A 22,477-nucleotide genomic window follows, 5' to 3' on the forward strand; every position below is an offset into this window, starting at 1 on the left:
TGCAAATGATACAGCTACATTAGAAACTTCATTCAAAGAGGATAATAATCAAACACGCTCATTTGCCTTAGTCTTTATTAATGCATTTAACTAGCAAACTAGCTCGCCATGTGTTCACGTTATCTCAGATATCACTTTTTAACCTAGCCACTTATGTTTCCAGGAAACCAAAAAATGGAACTGGGCAGCACAATGGCACTCTTACTTGCCCATGAGTTTACGATTTGTCCACCTCAATGTCTAATCTTCTTCTCAGTAACCTACAATATTAGTAAAATGAATAGAAATAGAAACTCAAAAACATCTCCTCTGTTTGGGTAACTAAAATCAGCTCAGTTTTATAATTACAAAAACCAGCTTCCTGTAATAAATGATATTCTTCATTTGTTAGAGAAATTGTCAAGCACATAATAATTAAATTTATTATTTATTATAGAAATAATCTTTTTATTTAAAGAGATTGTCAGAACTTGTTACCTGGGCAGAACATACGGGTTAAAATGGATAAGATGAATAAGAAAAGGAGAAGCAGGCAGTGGCCTTGCGAGAGTCTCTGTGTATGCGTGCGTGTGTGTGTGTGTGTGTGTGTGTGTGTGTGCTCACCAGTGTCTGCACCATGTGTGGTCTCTGCAGTCGCAGGCTCTTCACTGTCTGAAAGACATCTAGAATGCCCTCTGCCTTCACGCGTTCCAGAACCGTGCTCAAAGCGCAAAATGTGCCCGTACGACCTGCGCCGGCGCTGAAAAACACACACACACACACACACAGATATATATAATAACTTTGTTCACACTTAGTAGTCTCAGATAGTCATGTACATGGAGTTACCACTTTATTAACTACACCTACCATATATGTATCTACACTCATTGTCCAATTTTTATTCCTACCACACAGATGTGTAATTACTGACTACTGCGCAGGAAAAGGGACATATCATATGACCACCACTTGCCAGATGTTATTTGGTTGGTGGAACACTATCAGCAGAGCCATGACGCTGATAAGGTAGGGCGTGGTGCAGATGTGCACAAGTTCATCAAGCACACAAGTTCATCAAGCACACTGAGTTGAGAAATGGGCAATCAACCAAAAATATCCAGCATCAGCATAAATATCCTCTGGTCAAAAACTGATCCTGATGTGGGATAAAAGTCGATTAACACAAATTGTGAGTGGAAAAAAAAGACCTCTGCTCTCTAATCTCTCTTAACTATGCATCTCTGGTTAGTGTTCCGTTGATGGGTAGGGTAGAGGAAGTGGTCTAGAGAATGTTTAACCGAGTGCTGCAGTCACAGCGGTTTCACTGTTTCTTCTCTTTGGTGTACATAATCAGTTAGTGTCACTCAGTGGTAACAGTGCTCTTATGGTTGCAGCATGTGTGTGTGTGTGTGTGTGTGTCTGTGCTAGGCTCAGGCTCCACCTTGGCCTGTGGATTGGTGGAGTAGAGAGGGCATGGCTCACCTGCAGTGCACTGTGATTGGGTGATTTCCAGACTGCTGCTGCTGTTTCTGCACGGCAGCAATGATGTTGATCATGCCTTTACCGTCAGCAGGGATCCCCACCTCAGGCCAACCGTGAAAGTGGAACTGACGCACAGCACGAGATTTATTCTCCTGCACAGAGAGAAAGAAAGAGAAAGAGAGAAACACATTGACACGTACAATTATAAGGCTTCTCCACAAGCACTATTACCAGTCTGATCAAGTACCTGTCTGTTTACCACCACAAAATAGTATCTATCCCAATATGGCTGCTCAGCATGCCAATATGAAAGAAATATGCATAATTAAATAATTAAAATGCAAAATTATTTTAACAAATTATCATCTGTCAATACCAGTGAGTGCAATCTAATATCAGATTAGATATATCAGGTTATAATATAATAGGCTACTCAAGATCACTAGCGAAAATGCTCCTATTTCTTTTTCAGTGCAATAGTTTTTTTTTTTTATTACAAATGATATTACCAGCAATAACTTGTGTGAAAAGCAGAATCTTAAAAATATTTACAGGAATTTCAGAATTTCTTAGTATTGAGTACGTCCCCCCTTTTGCTTTAATGACTCGAGTTGGCATGGACTCCACAAGTTTGTGTAAAACCTGACAATCCATGTTAAATTAAATCCAGCAGTGTGTGGTGATAAGAGATAAAACTCAAGAAAAACCTAACCTTTCGTACTAAAGAGTTAACATGATCAACATCACTATTTTTTAAATTTCAACAGTTACCTAGAAAAGTGTAAAATCTTGAATATTGAAGATAGAGAAAACTTTGATTTAAATTTTTTTCTAAATTCTTAAACTTTACATTTATTTCCAGATTTATGTGAAAGTAAAATGCCCAAATTTTCAATGTGGTCTCTGTATGTTGGTCTCAGTAAGAGCACCTCAAGCAGTTTGCAACATTAAAAGCCTGAATTATGTTTCAGTCCAAACAGCATGGGTACTTTGGCTGGAGCAAAGCACAGCAGTTCAGAAAATTTGCTGCCTGTAGTGTTCAGACTGTCACCCCAGCAACTGGCAGGTAGAAATGTGTAAATGAAAGCTGGGGAAAGGGGGGGAATGCCACACTTCCCTCCTATCCTGAGTAGTTAATACAAAGATGGAAGCACCAAGTAGAGGCAGTGGTTTAATGACTAAGTAAAATAAAATAACATCATTTTATTTTCTAACTATATATATATTTTTAACTAATGGATTTAAGTATTCCTCTACATTAGATTATAAAGTTGGACTGTTGGAGCATCTTTTGTCTTTCCAGTTAGTGCAAATCATATAGAGCAGTACAGTATGATCTCATAAGCAGCTGCATATTCAGAGCAGTCATTTAACCAGCTGCAGATAACACTGCATAGGCCTTCAGGCAAAAGCCATCAACTGCAATAGATCATCCAACTAAATGTTAGGCCTCCTATTAACGCCAATGGATGATGTCAGGCTTCAGTATGGAAGAAATAAACAGTGAAATAAATAATTAAACAAACATTGAGATAAAGAGTTGTTTATATTCAAATTAATTTTTTTAACATGAAATAAAGCTATCTATACCTTAGCAGCTTTTGGGTTTTCTATCGTAGTTGATGCGAATGTTATCAAACACTACGACTGTGACATTCAGCTGAGCGGAAAAGAGATACTGTCTGTCTGTCTGTCTGTCTGTCAGACACTAGCTGTCTGAACTGAGTGATAACACATCACACTTGAGTGGCCAATACAGCCAAAATATCATGACACTTTTCATGACGCACAACAGCATTTTCACAATACATAATGCACACAGTGATGTGTAGTGTTGTTGATGCTGCAAAAGACAGGATGCAACAGTAGTGGCAGTAGCACTACGGGTTCTGAAGTTGTGTGCTCGTGTGTGTGTGTGTGTGTGTGTAGACACTCACTCTGGTGTTGGTGACGAGCAGATCTCTGATAGTGTAACTCTCACATTCCTCCTCTCTCTTCAGCTCAATGGACATATCACCACACACCATCACTCCATCACTGGGCCAGTACTGAGCACACTTCTCCTACAGAGGGAGACCGAGACAGAGAGAGATATGAAAATGGAACACTACACATATGATGATCAGTCGAGTCCTCTTGTACCCATCTGTTCCCCCCACACCTGCCTCTCTCTCACTCATCTCTTCTGCTTTTACAGCCAATTTCTTCATCTTACATCTTTCTCCCTGTCTCCTAAGATCTTTTTTTTTACCTGCCTAATTTTAAGGATGCACATAAACGTAGATTCTATCTGTATCTGTCGTCACCTTTTTCACCCCTCCCCTATTTCTACCCATCCTCCCTCGCTCTCTACCTGTCCTCTCTCCTCCAGTTCAGTGAGCATCACAATAGAGCAGCTCCTCCACTCCCAGATCATCCTCCAGAAGTCCTCGATGGTGTGCTGCAATGGGCCCTGACTCGCCATGTACGAGTCCTTTTGCCTGTAGCCCTGCACACACAGAGACACACACACAAATATTACGGTCAGAACAAAATTTGTAATATAAAAGAAACTGGTGAATTTTCCAGTTTAGCATCATTATTGAAATGTGATCACTAAACAAAAACATCTTTCTGTGTTGTGCTTGTGTTGCCCTTACGGAATGACCACATGCCAATTTAATGGTTTCGACTAGCTTTACATTTCTAGTCAATCTATTTGGGTCTCAAACATTTATCCCTCTTTTTCCTGGTAATAGCATCGGCCTGCAGATCTGAGTGTGAGCGTAAGTACTGACGTCGTGTGTGTGTGTGTATATATACTCTACCAGTTGATGTTAAAAAGCTAACCACACTCTGAGTGTGTCTGTCAAATTTGGATTCAGTAAAACTGATAAACAAATACTCGGGGTCTTCAGGGTAGGACTGGAGTCCAGCCGCCAAGTACAAACAGTAATGGCCAGAAAAAAAAAAATCATAAATGGGCCAAAACACACTCACACAGCAGAAACAGAAGACAGCCCTCGGACAAATCAATCCTTTGCTCTTACACTCAAATGCCTTCATAATCTTATTCTGCCACTGTCTAAATAGATGGTGAAATTGCTTTAGCATTGAAAGCTGAACTTGGTGTGCGAGTGAGGAAAACACTCACATCGATGAACGAGGCATTGACATAGTCTGTATTCTCCTCACCACGCTTTACAGGAATGATCACTCGATTAAACTCATCTGAAAGAATGGAAGAAAGTGAGAAAATGAGAGAGGCCAAGTCCAACTTCATGCATAGTTTGTCAATCAAGAGTGTTCATAGGCATTTATTTCAAAGCTTCTTGGACTGAAAACACACACACACACACACATACACAGCTTACATGGAATGATCTGCAGCACACGGTTCTTCTTCATGTTGGCCGGAAGGTTCCCTGTTCTCATTTTATCATTCTGGATCTTTATAGAGGTGAGTTTCTACAGAGAGAGACAAATGTTTAGATGTAGACAGAGCGAGATGGATACTAAATAAATAAAGAAAAAAAGAAAGAAGAAAGATAGACGTGTCTTCACCATTTTACTTTTTTATTCCTTTATTAAAAAAAATAATGAATTTCCCACTTGACCTGAACTCATGTAGCATAAACCTGCCAGTGAAATATCACAGGAGGAACCAAAGTTCTGGCCCTTAGGCCACACCCACCTTAAACTCCGCCTCCAGACCACCACAACCGGCTCCAGGTAAAGGAGCGTAGAGTTTGGCCAGGTGAGACTCTAGAGAGGTGACCTCCAGCTCTGTGTCTCCATAAAGGTAGTGTTCCAACAGAGCCTGGAAAATAAATACGTACTGCATCTGTGGAAGAGAGAAAGAAAGAAAGAGAAACACCTGGTTAAAGCTTTTGGATCGTTTTGTTTGTAAGCTCAGGCCTAAAACAATGGCACTTTCAAAACTGTAACAACCAAGCACTATTTAAAATGTTGTTAGGAACATGTTGCCCTTTAAAAGTCGAAGCACCAGATTCCAATACCTAACGCCTTTTGTAACACTTGCATCTATTCGCAATGAACCTCTACTACCCTGGCTCACAGTGTCTTAGTACTGGAATTATCTTAATGGTCTTAATTTGTGTAAAAAAATGCTTTAAGAATCAATACGAGTATCAGGGAAAAAAAAATCTCTTATACATCAAATTTGCTTCTTAAACCATTGCGGATGGGTGATGTTTCCCAAACATAGGTGACACTTGGCGGCCCCGACCAGCTGACCAAATGATGAACCCCCCAATATATCATGTTCCATAAATATATGCTTCAAATTTTTATCTTTTGCCAGACGCCAACATGCCTTTTTTCTAATCTGGTGGCGACAAAGTCTCAGGAAGAGAGGAATGAGAGACGGAGAGGGGAGTGAGAGAGAAGTGTTCCTGAAGCTAGAAGCAATGTGGTGAGCATGGCATGCCACAACCTTTTCATTACACCAGATGCAACAGGACTACAGCTCTCCGCTTACCCCGTTCAGTATAATACAACACTTAATACAGTCACTTTCACACATGTTCAAGCAACAGAATGTGACATAGATAAACGGCATTCACACTGATGTTTCGTGTTAACAGTTATGGGAGGAGGCACTTTGAACACTCTTTCAGCCACCTCAGACTCTACAACTGACCTGTGCTCGTGCACACAACTCGCGCTCCTCTTTATCGCAAGGTGAGAACACAGATCTAAAAAGCTACTGATAAATCTTGCAGTTTTGTATCTATAAGTGGTTTTGACTCTTGCATGAGAGCCAGGAATTCTTATACCAACACATGCTTATAATTAGAACGTCATGACTGTGAGACTGGTAGGATTTCAGTTTGTGCCCATACACTATAAAACAGCTCTGTCTCTTATTTGCAGTCATTGTACTAAATTACCATTATTAAAAAGGAATAATTAATACAAGAATAATTGTTAATTTGGGACAGATCTTTGGTTAAAGTGCTCTGGATCACTCATTTATAGAGAAATTGTATGGAATAGTGCAGGTTTAATGCTGGAACACTGTGATTCAAAAACAGATATTTATAAGAATAAAAGCTGGTTAGTCAGTGACAGGTGGACTGAGCTCAGAGTACGAGTGTAAGGTAACAGTACAGTCGAGGTGGAACAGGGGATGAGCCATACGACATTAAGTTCAATAGTCTTTTATAAGTAATATCTACTTAGTATCTATCATACTCAAAATGCCCTCCAAGTATATAGCAGAGCTCTAGGAAATTTGGGTACGAGTACAAGTTCATCTGCTCTGGGTTTTATTTATTCATTACTTTTTTTTGCCATTTTGTGTAAATTTATTAGATTTAATTCAGATTATTTGCTATGAAATAAGATCTGTTTTGCCCTGGGTTAAGGAAATGTGACTGAAGCCAGGGTGCTTGAACAAAAAGATGTTAAGAGTGTGGAAGCTGAACATTGTTGTTGTGTGTGCAGGGAACTAACATCGGTCTGGACCATCTGGCACCGCTGGGCTCGGATTCTTGTGACGAAGCCGAACACATCCACCTTCCTCTCAGCAGCCATCATGTCCAACATCGCGTCAATTACGATGAAGGTGCCCGTCCTCCCGACACCCGCACTAAGAGAGACAGACAGAATGAAAGAGAAAATCATGAAATATAGATTATTACCAAGAATAACAAGTTAGAACCAAGTAATGTATAGTAATATTAGAAATGTAAGACCTTATAGTAAATTAAATCATGAACAATGAAAATAAATGTATTAATAATCTAATTATTAATATAAGTTATTTAATGGAGAACAAGAGGAGTATGTCAAGGCAACAACAAATGTAGACTTTTGAATGTTTTAGTATCTAACCGTTAGGGGTAAAGTAACGACCTTGTTTATGTGTAAAGATTTTAACAGCCCTGAATGAATTCAATCCACTTTAAAAGGAACTGTTTCTTAAGCACCATAATCTCTGCAGTGTGTTGAAAATCTCTGTTTACTTGTACTTGTACTTACATGTGAGAAGCATGTCACAACATTTTTTGGTTGGTAAGCTTTTGGACATCTTCAAATGTCCTTATTACACAGAAAGCAATAAGGATTTTTTCATTGTTTAAATGTACAACTGTGTTTCTGTACATTCCATACAAACAGATTCCAATCGTAAAGGTAACTGGATATTGGATAAACAACTATGTTGGATCAGATTGGATTGTCTCAAAAGGCATGTTCTGTGAGGGAAATATGGGATAATAAAAAAAGAAAAGGCACCTGCAGTGCACCACTATGGGCCCAGCATACTGCGGGTTGCACGCTTTAACCTTTTTAAGGAACTTAAGCATGCCGATGGGGGTAAAGGGCACACCAAAGTCTGGCCAGCTGGTGAAATGGAACTGAGTCACCAGCCTCTGGGGCTTCTTCCCCGATACATCCCCCACCTACAGACACAGAAACAAGAGAGGAGAACGTTTTCAGATTAACAGCATGTACGCTGAGTCAGCATATACACATAATTCTAACTCTCAGAACTACAAAGCCAGTTAAACTCAATTTAACATCCTCAGTTTAAATCAGTTAAACACTTTCACTACTCTGAAACATTTTCAGTACTGAGTTTGCTTGCTTTACTAGAACCGTTACTAGACTTCCACACAAGTAGAGATGAAATAAACATGCTAGTTAATTTGGCTACATTTATTGAAGATGCACCCTGGTCCACAGTCGTAAGAGAGTATTTTAACTGTCTTCCCACCTTCAACGTGACATCACAAACTATATAAAGGTGACAGTAGGGATGCAACTTTGATTCTGAGACTTTAACAATGTAATTGTATCACCAGTCTTTTTTAATAAACCATCTGGAATAGACAGTTCCCTCTGAAAGTACTGGAATGGCACGGACAGTTCTTTTGTTTTTGCTATACACTGAAGGCAATATGGGTTTGAGCTCAAAAGATGAATATGAAATGATACATCAGGATTTCAGCTCTCATTTCCTGCTACTTACATCCAGATGTGTTAAACGACTTAAAACATGGAACTACAACAGTTGGCCAATACAACAATTTGGAATGCCCTGAAAAAAGCAAGAAAACACTGGTGTCCTAACAACCAGACATAGAACAGGTCAGCCAAGGAAAACAACAGCAGTTGATGACAGAAACATTGTGAGAGTTATGAAAAAACCCAAAACAATAGTCAGTGACATCACCAACAACCTCCACAGGGCAGGGGTGAAGGGGTGAAGGTATCACAATCCACCATTTGAAGAAGACTTTGAAAGCAGAGATATAGAGGCCATACCACAAGATGCAAAACATTCATCAGCAGTAACAATCAGAAAGCCATAATGGAATTCGCAAAGAAATACAAAGATGAGCCACAGAAGTTCTGGAACCAAGATTAACCTCTACCAAAGTGATGGAAAGGACATAAGGATGGGTTGGGAGGAACTTCATCATGCAGCAAGACAATGATCCAAAACACACTGCCAACACAACAAAGAACTTCATCAGGGGAAAAAAGAGGAAGATTTTAGACTGGCCAAGTCAATCACCAGGCCATAACCCAACTGAGCATGCATTCCACCTCCTGAAGAGGAGACCGAATGAAGAAACCCCCCAAAACAAAAATAACTGAAAGAAGCTGCAGTACAAGCCTGGAAAAGCATCACAGAAACAGAATGCAACTGCTCGGTCATGTCAGTGGGTCGTCGACTAGATGCACTTATTGCAAGCAAGGCATATGCAAATAGATATTAAGTATTATTTACTTAGACTTGGTCTTGCCTTTCCAATACTTTCGGAGGGGTCTATAAATGGTGAAACCGGTTAACCTGCTTTAAGTAATAATCTGAGTTAATCAGTTTAATCATTTTTATTCTAGGAAGTAGAAAGATAGGACTTGAGGTAGCACCCTATTTCACAGCAGCAACTAAATGGTCTGGTTGACACATTTCTATAAAACAATAAGGGAAGACTTTAGTCTTTTGCTCTCTGGAAATATTCTTATAGTGTGTTTGAATGAGTAAGGACCAAGACATCCAGGTACAATACCTGCTGAATGCAGAACTTGCGTATGGTGTAGTCCACCAACACAGTCATGTCCTCTACAGAAACACGGATGTTCCCATACGTCCAGCAGCCCTGATCCGGCCAGTACTGAGCACACTTACACTGAAACACACCATCCACATTTTCAACATTATAGTCATCAGTGTTGTTCTCTCTCTATGAATATGTCTGACTTTAGTATCCTACACTGCAGATATAATTACCACCTTAATACAGCCTCTCTTTTTACTTTAACAATGTGCTAGTTCCTCGGGCAAATTTGCATTTCTATCAAAATATGCAATTGGCATTTGACTACTTATCTTTACCCTCTTTATTGTCACAGAAGAGGAAAGGACTGTGTCTTTTTTGTTATTGTTTTAAAATACAGACTTCTTTTAGTGGTTAGGCCATGGACACTCGTCAACATCTTTATTCACTGGTCCCTTATGTGCAACTGTCAGTAGGTAAATACCAGAACTGGTCGGATTAGCTAACTGGCTACCACTAGAGATACATTTAATCTTAATTTTTCTGACTCAGCAGTTGGGAAACAAGACCATCAGAATTAGCACAGATTTAAAATGAGTACTGATAAAGAAAACCACCTGCAGACACACACATGTACGTAAATTAAATCTCCATAAACCTTACTTGCTATTTTCATTTTTTCCCCGACTTTTATGACTATAAAATAGTTTGAATTTGATAGTCATTAATTTTTCAGTGTACCTCCTTCCTCTCTTTCAGGTTGGTCACCATGACAATGGTGGCAGTGTTCTGCTCCCAGATCATTCTCCAGAAGTCGTTCACCGTCTCCTCTTTTGGCCCTGACACACACACACACACACACACACACACACACACACACACACAGACACACACACAGACACACACGTTATTTCATTTGCACACTACACCTAAGCGCTCCAACTGAAATGTACTGTACTGCTAGAAATAAAGGTAAAATGGTCCTGATCTTTTCAATGTTTTTTCCTCACATTTTTTCCACATTAATTTTTATTTACCTTGGGCAGCTATAAATTTGTTCTTCTCTTGATATCCCTGTTCAGAGAGAGAAAGCGAGAATGCATTAGTTTCCTCTTTTTAGAGACTGAGTATGTGTGAGTGAAACGTTGTGTTCCAACTCACATTAATGTAAGAGGCGTTGATGAAATCTGAGTCTGGGACGCCCTCTAGAGGGGAGAGATGTACCCTGGAGTGATCATCTGAGAGGGAGAAAGAAAGAAAGAAAGAATGAGACACAGAGAAAAAGAGAGAAAGAGAGAAAACATAGGGTGTTCAAAAGAGCATTATTATTAGGAATTATAACAGTAGAAGTAATAGCAACTACAGCATTGTTGATACAAACAGTCAGCCTTTTCTACGGTTTTGCAAAACAGTACTTTATGGAATGCTGCAGCATTTATCTGCCACATCTGTGAAATATGTGCAATTATTTCAGACTACAATTAACTTCCCCTGCACTGAGATAAGGAAGATAAGGAACACTGAGAAACTCACTTACAACAGAAGTCCAATGACAATTGTTAGCAGTCAATACATGTTTATACGCAACATTTACATTAAAAAAAAAAAAAAAAAACACCTACATGTATTTTTTCAGATAAAGGCACTGCAAGCTGAGCTCTAAGTCTGTAATTTGTCCTTTCAGGGATAGGACTACAGCTGATGTCTGGGGAACGTGCAAGTAATTATTGTTCTTGTTTGGTTATTGTATTGTTCCAGCTTTGAATAAAAATCTAATAACATTTGTTAAGACTTTTTCTTATTTCTTTCTCACCCAAAGAGCTGTATTATTAAAATGTAAAAGTTTGGAATTTGCATTATAAAGTCAGGTTTTAAAAGAATTTACCGTCTGCCCATAGACCTCCATTACAAATGAGTTTAGAGTAAGAAGGTTTTCTGTTCTTTTCATAGAACAGGCAAATATTTCACTAAACACATGAACTACAGATGTGATTTTAAACTGAAAAAGATAGGGTTGAAGTGTTTTGTATGAAGTAATACAGTTATAGTAATAAAACCATGAACTGAACTGAAAGAGAATTCCATAGATCGTACAGACTAGTCAACTTATACATTCACTAGTCCCCGCTGTTGGGAGCTGTTTACAAATCAGTCGGTTAATTTTTTTTAACAATAATTCCTCATTTTTTATTAATTCAGGTCCAAAAAAATGTGGTCTTTCGACTGAATGAAACAGTGAGGTTAAAATATGGAGTACCATACTTATTAAGTCAATAGCGTTTTAGCATTTAAGAGATTTTTTTTTTTTAATCCACTAAGTTAGGAGTGTATTTACATAATATAAATAATGCATTTTAACAATAAGCACACGTAGGGAACTTCTGAATCCTCTCGTATGACTGCGTGCATGTACATCACCCAGACTCACAGGGCAGAATGTTGACGTAGCGGTTCTTCTCCTTGTTCTCCTCTTTGGAGGCGGCATCACACGAGGCCTGGATGGGGCAAACTGGCAATGCCTGCAGGGAAGAAGCACAGAAAACCTATCAAACATCATGGATGGGCAAGGATCATGTGTGTTTGTTAGAAAACTACAATTAATAACCAATCACCATAAAATGAATTGAGGAACAAGCTACAGAAAAGCATTATAAACCAAATTAATTATATATAATAATGCAAAAAACATTGCAGCACTTGTTTATGAAACAAAAAGTCAGTCTATGAAACAGACACTTGAATGACATAGAAGTGAGCTTTCTATATTTAAATTTACTTCCAGGAAAACCTGAATGGAAATGCTAAAGGTAAAAAAAGCCTATATAACAAAAGTTGCCATGCGTATAAAGTTGATGTGATACAGAGTGACTGAAGCTGACTAAATGATTGAAATGATGTAAGAAATGATTACATACTGTAGCAAGGGTGTGTTTTGGTTTCTATGACTGATCATGTTTGGTTTGTGCTCTTCTGATGACATCATACCAGACTGATTCACATTTATATTTGCTTTGCAGATTTAAAACCAACTGCCCAACATACATCCTGCTCTAAACACAACTAGAACATCCATATATGTTTCCATATTCTTGAGAAAAAAAAAAAACCAGATGAATAAAACAATACACAATGATTCATCTAATTCCTGAGTCACATGTTATCACAGTGCATGATGTGTGTGGGGTGTTTACATTGAACTCCTCCCGGAAGAGTTTATTGTCATCAGCCATGCGACGGTTCATTTCCTCTTCAAGCTTGTCTACTGGAAGGGGCGGGTACTTCCTGTTTGTGCTGGGTGAGCGAGCCAATAGCGGCACACTCTGCAGCTCTGAGCGGTCCGACGGGAAGGAAAAGAAAAGGAAAAGGAGTGCAAGAAACAGGAAAGGAGAGAAACATAATTATGTCTCCAGACAAATAACTCATCAGGAAACAATGAGTGTAAATCAGCTACACACCACATTCACTGATATACACCAATGTATGTATACAAAATAAATGTATAAATGACTTACTTTCTTTGTAAATCTTGCTATCACAGCTAACAAATTGGCCACTAGTGGGCACCACAGTACAGTACAGTACCAAAAAAAAAAAAAAAACCCCACACACACACACACACACACACACACACTCATACAATCATTCATCTAAAAGCATGTTCAATTCAATTCAATTTTATTTCTATAGCGTTTTTAACAATGGACATTGTCATAAAGCAGCTTTACAGAAATAAATACAATCGAATTAAATCAAATCAAAATAAATTGTAAATATGTGAACTTATCCCTAATGATCAAGCCAGAGACGACGATGGCAAGGAAAAATCAGACTGAAAAGGGAACCCATCCTCATCTGGGTGCTAACAGATAGAGCAATTATAAATAAATCCCTTCTATAACTGTGTACTACATGGACAATTAGTGCAGTTGTGCAACCAGTAAATTCATTACAGCTTTCACATGAAGTTCGGTTTGTTGAACCTATCCACTGGTGACCTAAGTGCAAAACTGCTCGTGTTTCTGGAAGGTAGGACGAAACCAGAGAACCCAGAAGAAACCCAAGAGTGGGGAAAAACCTGCAAAACGCCACAGAGGCAGTGATCCGAACTCAGGCCCCGAACCCGAACTAAAGGACCCTGGAGCTGTGAGACTGCAATGCTACCTGCTGCACCACCATGCCACCCTACATTTATATTGATCTATTTTAAACATACTTTAATACTGTTTCTCTTTATAATGCTTATTTGTTGAACATTAAACTTTGACTATCCCATCATATGTATTTCTGCATCAAAATTATATATTTAGTCCTGCTAGAACTTCTAATCTGCATAAAGTAGAAAGCAGCTCAATTGTTTATTCCAGTCAGGTTCTCACCAAACACTATTCCACAATCTCTTGTGTGTTTATTCCCCACTGAAACTGAGGAGAAGAGAACTTTTGGCTTTCAGTGTGAAGAAATGTTTTTGATCTGTGCTGAAAGTAACAGTGCATGAGAATAAAAAAACAGGCAGGAGTAAAAGTTGGGAGATTATATACTGGGAACATCAGACAACCCACGGCATGTAATTAGTCCAATGAATTTACTGGAGTCAGTTGAATTGTTAATTTGCATAATTATTTTTTTTTTCAGGCAGATGGCCTGATTCTTCACACTTATCAGAAATACCACACATTCTCTCATCAAGAATAACTGGACTCCTGACAGTTTGTTCCTCGCTAATGTTTTTAGCGTCATGGTTGAGGAATTCCTTGAACTCTCAGAGTATAAAACTGTAAATGTAACAGTGGAAAATGGACCCTTCTCACAAGTCTGTGTTCTATATGATGGATGTCATTACTACTAAAATGTAACAAGGCATGACAATTTATACGTGCATACTAAACTGGTAGCATTTTTATTAAAAATCAACATCCTATGACAGGGCTTTCCATAGCTTTTGGGCAAACGACCCCTAAATTATACATTTTCTGAGAAAAACGGACTATTACGTAGGACTGAAGGCTACATGAGAGCTTTTTAAACCTCAAACACTAACTGTAATAGGAAAACCGGTTAGTGTTAGTACTCAGTAACAGCCTAGAATAGGTCATAAGTAAGCAATTTGAGACACAACACTAGCTTGTGTAGTGGAGAAAGATGAACAGGGAAATCTGTCGATTTTTATCGCTGAATTCCTACACTGGTGCTGCATGTCAGGATAGTGAAAAGACTAAAATGTAAATTCTTCATTTAAATGAAGCTTGATTAAATGTAACTCCCAGTAACATTTCAAAACATCCAAATGTCACTTCCCGTAGAACCCAGCTAGAACCCAGATATGTGAAAAGAGTCTGTCTCTCTCTCTCTCTCTCACACACACACACACATACACACACACACACCTGTGTCGTCCGTCCTGCCATTGGTCAGTCTGAAGGAGTTTGAGTGACTTCCTGCCTGCTTGTACTTCTTAAACCTGTCACAACACAGTGATACAAATGGAAAAAAACCCTAAAAATCAGTATCAGCTTTAACTCAGCATGTGTGAAAAAGAGAGAAAACAAAAGAATGCAGAAGAGCCGGAATGATACAGGTAATCATGGCTAATGGCAGGAAGGTTGTGAGAGTGTAAAAGTGACGACTGCCAGAAAAAAACAGTTGCAGGATCCTTAACCCTTTACTGCGCAGCTCTACGAAGCACATTCTGCCGGAAAAGCATCTGGCAAATGAGATGATGTAAATTTACTGCATACGTTGTTCGTGCGTGTGAGGGGCTAGCACCTGACCTGAGCATGTAGAGAACGATGATGATGAAGATGATGACCAGCAGAGACGACAAGGCCACCGTCACAGCGATGATTGCCGTGTCTTGATTTGAGGAGGGTCAAGAGTTGTACATAGGTCCAACAAGTGCAATTAAAAAAAAAAATGTTTTAAAAACACACAGTAACTGGATTGTTTAAATCACAGGGTCTGTATTATGATGCATGCAATATGTACTATATTAAAATATACTATACATATTTGCTGCTATGGAGTATAAAAGTTTTTTGTTTTTTTTTTTAAATCAGCCCAATTGTCTTCTCATGAAGGCAAGTAGTACCAAACCAGCATTCTCTTTTCTAAATACACAAGTAATGGAGTCGAGATTTACAGACCTCCATTACCACTTGATGAAGAGAAAAGGACATATGCATAGAAAATAGTAATTGAGATGCACTGAGAATCTTTTTTAATCAAAACGTAACCCAGTGAATCACAATCTAATTGAATCATTAGGCAGGAGAAGATTTCCATCCCAGGGTCATATCCAAGCCTTTTCTAAGCTTTCCACCATTTATTTTACTTTTGGATCATCCTATTATTGGTGCAAACATAGTTCCAGTACCAGCTGGTTTCTCTGCATGAAAGTGTATGCATTAAAGAAGCAACATGAAACTTAGAGGGATTTTACCTTCACCGCTTCCACCTCCGCCTGTGGAAAAAAAAAAAAAAAGACCTCACTTGTCAGATTTATATCTCAATTACAAACAGCAATCAAAAACAGTGGATAGAAACGATTAGATACTCAAATCAGGGTAACTAGGGTGATATGTATGCGCTATCAACTCCTGTACTGCTTTTAACTGTATTTTAACTGTAAATAAGTCAAAAATAAACCACAAAAGTTTGAGATCCCAAACAGTCATACCTGGAGGACTGCTGCCGTATGGTGTGGTGCTGATTTCAGACGGCGTAGTGGTCGTACTGGGATGAATACCCGAATCATCAGGATCTGGGATAGTGTCAAAACCATGATCAGGACCAGGATCATGTATAGGGTCAGTGGGGAGGGTCACAGTAGAAGGGCCCTCAGTTGTGGAAGGAATGGGTAGGGCTGTGGGACGAAGAGTGGGAGTGATTTTCTCCTCTGTCCCTCCTCCTCTAACAGTAGTAGGCCCTGGAGGCGGAGCAATGGTGTGATTGGTGTGGGGCGGTACAGTTGGAGCAGGGGAAGCAGGGGCCATGGGGACCCCTGGAGCTGGTGTCACTACTGTTACTTTCGTGGTGGGAACAATGGCAGGTTGTCTGGTGGGCTGAGCTGTGGCTGAAGGGGCGGGGCCATGAGTAAGGTTGTGCACTATGGGAGGAGAAGTTGTGGGTTTGGGTGTCACGATCTGACTCTGATCTGAGAAAGAGAGAAATAAAGAGCAAAACTGAGTGAGTCATCCTCAAAATATTTCATGTATATTTATATTTGTACATATTGGTTTTATATTTTTATTGTATTCACACTATTATTACAGTAAATAATTGGATCGAGTTCAACACTTCAGGTTCAGAACCGCTTTGGCAACACAAAAAAAGTAAACATGCCAAAAAAGGTAAACACTGAATGACAGTGAATGACACCAAGGTAACACAAGACAACAAAATTATTAAATGACTATTAAATTATATTACATTTCTAATAATTCATGTTTTTTTCACTGGCTTATTAAAGAACGTGTTGCTTCAACCCTTATGAGATGAGTGATATGCATGCTTATGGATGTTTGTTGTATAAATGATAATAGGACACAACCTTTATTGCTGCCTTAAATTATATTTTTAAAACATTGCTTGAAAATTTTTCAAAAAAATCATTTTTTAATCACATAAGTCATTTTGCCTCTCACAGTACGGTAAAATGTTGGGATATTTCCTATTCAGATGCTCACTCGTCTCATTCTGGATTCATGTTTGCATAAACTACACTGAATGTTACAGTGTCCCAAAACTTTGGACGTTTTCATGCGGTTTCTCCGACCGTCTTGATTTTGTTCCATTTTTAGTTGGATGTAGAACTTGAGTACCACGAGGGAATAGATTTTGGAACCACACTGCGTCCAGAAGGTAGAACACACTGTCTGGCATTAAAGCAACTCTGTGGAAGTTAGAAGTTTAATAGTAAAAAAATGTTGATAATTCGCATTATTTTATTGCTTTTGAACGCCTGTTCTTTACAATGTTATATATTTTGTATAACAGTGTACAGTGTTAAAAAGCTACCCACAGAAGTGCTTTTTGCTTTTTGCACTTCTGTGTATACACACTTTTGTACACCAGTTTCCGATGACAAAAACATTTGAAGACTGCAGCACAAATAAGCATTGCAAGCTAAAGGAAAAAAAAAAGTTCACATCGCTGCATCTTCGAAAGTTATTTAAGGTCAGTTTTAATCAGTTAACGGCAGATTAGCGAGTCTGATGATACAGCAAGGAGGGAGAGGTTAAAGAGATTTGTCTGTGGTGAATAAATGAACGGATTTATTGCAGGAAGATTAATCTCCAACCAACATTTGCAAAGGAAACACAGCTGTGTGATTGCTGTAACACTGGAATTTAATGCTGTCTATGTAGTGACTTAAGCAGTAGAGTTATAAGAATGCAGGTGTGCTAATGTAGTGCGAATAATTCAGCCATACTGAAGCAATAAAAGGCAAGACTTAACTTGTTATCTTAATTAATTAAAAGGCTGCACCTATTAGTTAGATATAATAAAAGCAGAGCGCTTACCTGAGAGCTTGGTTGCTTCCTGGGCCCAACCAAAGGCCAAGGCAAACAACAGGAGCAGGGGACACAAACCCATACTGCCCTGAGAGAGAGAGAGAGATAGAGAGAGAGAGAGTGAAAGACAGATATAATGTAAACCATCTTTGGCAATTTCATTTCCCTGATCTATATCAAATCACGGTTTTAAATGTCAATCATCAGCCTTCATGTTTTCCTAATATGAAGCATTCTTTCTTCCTTGCTACTGACAGTATATGACTCATGCACATTAAACTTTTGTTTAGTGTTAGATATGAAAATAAATTTGAAAAGTTGTCCATTTTAACCTGTAAGCATTAATCTTGTGAAAACAGTGTCTGGTTAGATTCTGGCTAGATTCACCAAGGTCAAGATTGTAGGCCATTCTGATTAATGAAGTTTGTAAAATTCAATAGTTACAAAAATAACCAATAAAAAGGATGAAAAAAAAAAAACCAGAAACCAGTTATAACGGAGTTGGTTGGTGTTATCAAACTATTGACCATACATGCCATACACTTAAAATAAATAAATAAATCTGTCACGACCTAATGTATTATGACACTAGGCTAGGGCACTATTAGGCAACTAGTTTACTCTGATTGGTTAGAATTAAAAAAAAAAAAAAAAAACGGAAGCACTAGGCTGCTCTGATTGGTTAGAAGGAAATAGCAGTCTTACACTTTAGTGGTTTCCAGTGTTAGAGCTCCAAACCGCTGAAGAACTGTGTGAAGGCATGAGGTTTAGAACCCACAGCCCTTTGCTGTAAGCCTATTATTTAGAAACCAGACAAGCCACACTCTGAATGCTGTAATTACTATTGCCTTAACCACTGTGGTAACCACTATCATAAGCTAGGCTAAGCTAGCTAGCTGTGCCCAGGCCGTATCTAACACAGCTGATCCAGTTAGCTGAGGAGCATGACCCTGAGTCTGCTGCATTAGCCACAGTACAATAGATTCAGTGTGCGTGTATGCCAAGAGTTTGTTCGACAAGCCAACGATCTGAAAATGACCCCACTATATGACTTAAATTCAGTGTATGTTCTGTGTAGCAATTACGCCATGGTATCTGGTAAGTAGAGCATAACACTGCTTTAAGTGTGTTAGACAGGACAGAGAATGATTTTGGCAACGTTGCAGCTCTTCAAAATTAAATGGACATCCTTAGTTCTAAACGTGAGGTACGAGAACACCAACGTTCCACGTGATCCAGCAAGTGGACAGAGAGGCAAAAGATCCTGGAACATATAGTCACAACAGTGCTCCAAGCTCTGCCGTCCTACAGCCGGGGCTATGTGTGTATGTATGTTGTCTGTGGTACAATGAGAGACTGAAAACATAATATTTCACTGGTGTAGTGGGAGGACTGGAGGAGTCCAGCGCACATTTCCTAGATTTTAAGCTTCACAACTGGCTCAGAACACTGGGCCTTCCAAATGTATATTATGCCATTTGAACAAAATAACACAAAAACAATGATATGAATGAAAAAATGACTTGTTTGATTATCCAAAGTTCTCCCCAATGCAGTCATGTAGCTTACGGTCTCGTCCCAGTGCAGAGATTCGCTCTGCTTGTCTGTGGCAGTTTGGTGTCCTGCAGATTAGTTCTGCTTCACTACTTTTGTTAATTCCTTAAGAATGTCAGTTGCCTTTTTTATCACCATATCAACCATACAGAAGCACATGTGACTGAGAACATTAGGATGCTATGATTACTAGTTTCGATTAGAGCCAATTGTATTTTTCAGAAAGAAGGTGACACATAGAGAATAATCATTCAGTAGTGATCTTGATTCTTCCCTGCATGCAAATGACCATCAAAAAAAAAAAATCGCATTAAACCATGTAATCGTATAAAACTGTTAGACAGGAAGACAACGGGCAAGACAACGAGCATTTCCACCAGTTTAGGTTTAAGAAAAGTACAGGTGTGTGTAATATCAGCTGTGTAGTCAGGAAATGCTGGCCAGCAGTCACAAAATTCAGGTGAATGGTGGATTTTATGCAATTCTGCAGTAATACAGAAAAGAAAAAAAAAAACTGGAAAAATGTTGTAAAAAATTGAAGGAAAAAAACACAACAGTATATTTTTTGCTATAATTCTTTAATTCTTCTAATTTTACAAAACAGTTGGTCAACATGGTCTACATGGTCAATGTTTTCTGTTAAAACAGTGCATTTAATCACTGTTTATCATTATCATAACATGTTAGCGTAATTGATGTTGACTAACTACTCTAATGTTAGCTAAGGCAAACATACACTGAAGGATTTTATTTTACATTAATGAACTCAAAATGTTCTCCATTTACCATGACAGAAAGCGAGTTTTCATTATTTATTAGCATAGCGTATGTTTTGCGCAAAGGCTTTGCCCACTTACCTGCAAAAAAGTGCTCTGCATCACTCACTCATTCGCACAATGATTGCCTAGAGAGAGAGAGAGAGAGAGAGAGAGAGAGAGAGAGAGAGAGAGAGAGAGAATGTGAATATTATGAAACAGCAAGCAAACAGATTCTCTCATTTGCTCAAGGCATGTCATGCTAAAACAGACATATTTTCCACCTAATAAGGCGTTGTTGGCGTGTGCCAGCTTGTCAACTCTTAAAACTCTAAAGGAAACGTATGGGCTGAGATTTTGCTGCATAGAGCTTGTTGTTTCCACCTAAGTGCAAATTCTAAATTTTGAAAGACAATCAAATGCAAGCCCTGGACATTTAGAAAAGCACCATGACATTTCAGAACGATTTCCTCTTGACTGATGTGTAAAGAGGCTTTTATAGAAAGAGATGATGTGATGGCGGGAGATGGAAACTAAATTAAAGAATAAACGATGACGTAGTGAGTATGGGTTTCAGTCGGTTCATGACTGTGAGTTTGGCTTACACCATTTTGTTGACATCATCTTATCATTTCTGTCCAGTATATTCAGCAAGACAGAGGTTCATTGTAACACAAAGGCAGTTAAAATTCTGTTGCTGACTTCTCGGAAATGTACCATACGCTTTTTATTAAACAAATGTGATAAATCTGTTTAGTGAAAGCCTCTCCCAATTTCTGGAAAAAAAAAAAATAACAACAAATAAATGGGAGCTAAAAATAAAAATGGTACCTAATATAATAAATTATGATGCGTTAGTTAGCTAGTTTAGTACATTAACGCAGGCTAAGCAAAATAAACTAATGTACAAATTCTCAAGGAGAAGTCAAGTCTGTGTAGCTACACTGTTATCCTCTTCTAAAAATGTTTATGTTGTAACTACACAGTATGTTGTGTTCATGTCCTCGAAAAACATTCATCAAGCCACTGCCCAATAGTACCGCTATGCAATGTTGTGTTCCCTAACAGAGTCTGAGAAATGTCTTTCTTTTTTCCTGATAAAGTGACTGCACCGATGTGTGTGGTGCAGCAGGCAGTGCGAGTCGGAAGTATGCGTTGTAGTTACAGCATCGAGGCCTGTCACACCACTGTGAAGTGTGTAAAGTTTAAACACAGTTACATATCAAACGAGACCTTTTGCTCTAAGAAAGTTAATAAGGAGTAGAGTTTTTTTTTCTTTCTCCTAGTTATGTTTTGGAGAGCCTACTTGTCCAACGGGCATCTCTGAATAAGTCAAGCGAGTTTTTATTGTCATTCCTCTATACAGCGTGTATACATTGGAACGAAATGTTGTCATTTCAGGACTATGGTGCAACACAGAACAGTACGCAAGACTACAAAATGTGAATATACACAACAGTGTCAGACGAGTGCAAGACAATAAATAGACAGAACATGGGCTGTAAGCTGTAAACTATTGTGTGACATAAAAGCTCAAGTGTAGCAACAAAAAGGAGTTCCATAATAAATAATAATAATAATAATAATAATAATAATAATAATAGTCCTGAGAGCCCAGGCTACCGATTTGTCCACCACTGATAACTCTGAAGTACATCTGGAAAACTGTAACTGTTTGTTTTTCAGTTTGGCCAAGAATGCTTGGGTTTATGCAAATGAAACAAGACTAAAAAAACAACCTTAAATCCATCTTTATTGTTGAATTAACATGATTCCAAAAGAGGCAAGAGCCAAAGCAGGAACACCTACACATTCATGCAATTCTACAATCAGCCAATCATCCGGCAGCAGCGCAATGCATAAAATCATGCAGATACAGGTCAAGAGCTTCAGTTAATGTTCACACCAACGTCAAAATGGGAAAAAAATCTCAGTGACTTTAAATGAGGATTTGATGCCAGACGAATTTGTTTGAGTATTTCAGAAACTGCTGATCTCCTTGGATTTTCACGCACAACTGTCTCTAGAGTTTACACAGAATGGTGCGAAAAACAAAAAACATTCAGTGAGCGGCATTTCTGTTGGTGGAAACTCTCTTTGGTGATGAGAGAGGGAAGAGGAGAATGGTCAGATGGGTGCAGGAAGGCTACAGTAAATCAAATAACCACTCTTTACAACCGTG

At 38.6% G+C, this 22,477-nt stretch overlaps 1 protein-coding gene across 1 annotated transcript in view; it reads right to left on the reverse strand.

Annotated features, from left to right (window-relative positions):
- ptpra (protein tyrosine phosphatase receptor type A) overlaps positions 1–22,477 on the reverse strand; it is a 39,838-nt gene that overhangs the window by 3,626 nt on the left and 13,735 nt on the right. The window contains exons 2-22 of the mRNA XM_026928994.3: positions 20,398–20,444; positions 17,996–18,074; positions 16,150–16,626; positions 15,913–15,933; positions 15,245–15,326; positions 14,861–14,934; positions 12,668–12,804; positions 11,905–11,995; positions 10,638–10,714; positions 10,514–10,550; positions 10,218–10,315; positions 9,489–9,608; positions 7,705–7,871; positions 6,922–7,057; positions 5,138–5,287; positions 4,818–4,911; positions 4,598–4,674; positions 3,818–3,952; positions 3,402–3,527; positions 1,465–1,616; positions 604–739 (exon numbers count right to left, since the gene is read on the reverse strand). Coding sequence (XP_026784795.3) covers positions 604–739; positions 1,465–1,616; positions 3,402–3,527; positions 3,818–3,952; positions 4,598–4,674; positions 4,818–4,911; positions 5,138–5,287; positions 6,922–7,057; positions 7,705–7,871; positions 9,489–9,608; positions 10,218–10,315; positions 10,514–10,550; positions 10,638–10,714; positions 11,905–11,995; positions 12,668–12,804; positions 14,861–14,934; positions 15,245–15,326; positions 15,913–15,933; positions 16,150–16,626; positions 17,996–18,074; positions 20,398–20,418 — 2,487 coding nt within the window. The 5' untranslated portion in view covers positions 20,419–20,444. The remainder of the gene's footprint in view (positions 1–603; positions 740–1,464; positions 1,617–3,401; positions 3,528–3,817; positions 3,953–4,597; positions 4,675–4,817; positions 4,912–5,137; positions 5,288–6,921; positions 7,058–7,704; positions 7,872–9,488; positions 9,609–10,217; positions 10,316–10,513; positions 10,551–10,637; positions 10,715–11,904; positions 11,996–12,667; positions 12,805–14,860; positions 14,935–15,244; positions 15,327–15,912; positions 15,934–16,149; positions 16,627–17,995; positions 18,075–20,397; positions 20,445–22,477) is intronic.

Source organism: Pangasianodon hypophthalmus, chromosome 15 (assembly GCF_027358585.1).
Source record: "Pangasianodon hypophthalmus isolate fPanHyp1 chromosome 15, fPanHyp1.pri, whole genome shotgun sequence".
Lineage (NCBI taxonomy): Eukaryota > Metazoa > Chordata > Actinopteri > Siluriformes > Pangasiidae > Pangasianodon > Pangasianodon hypophthalmus.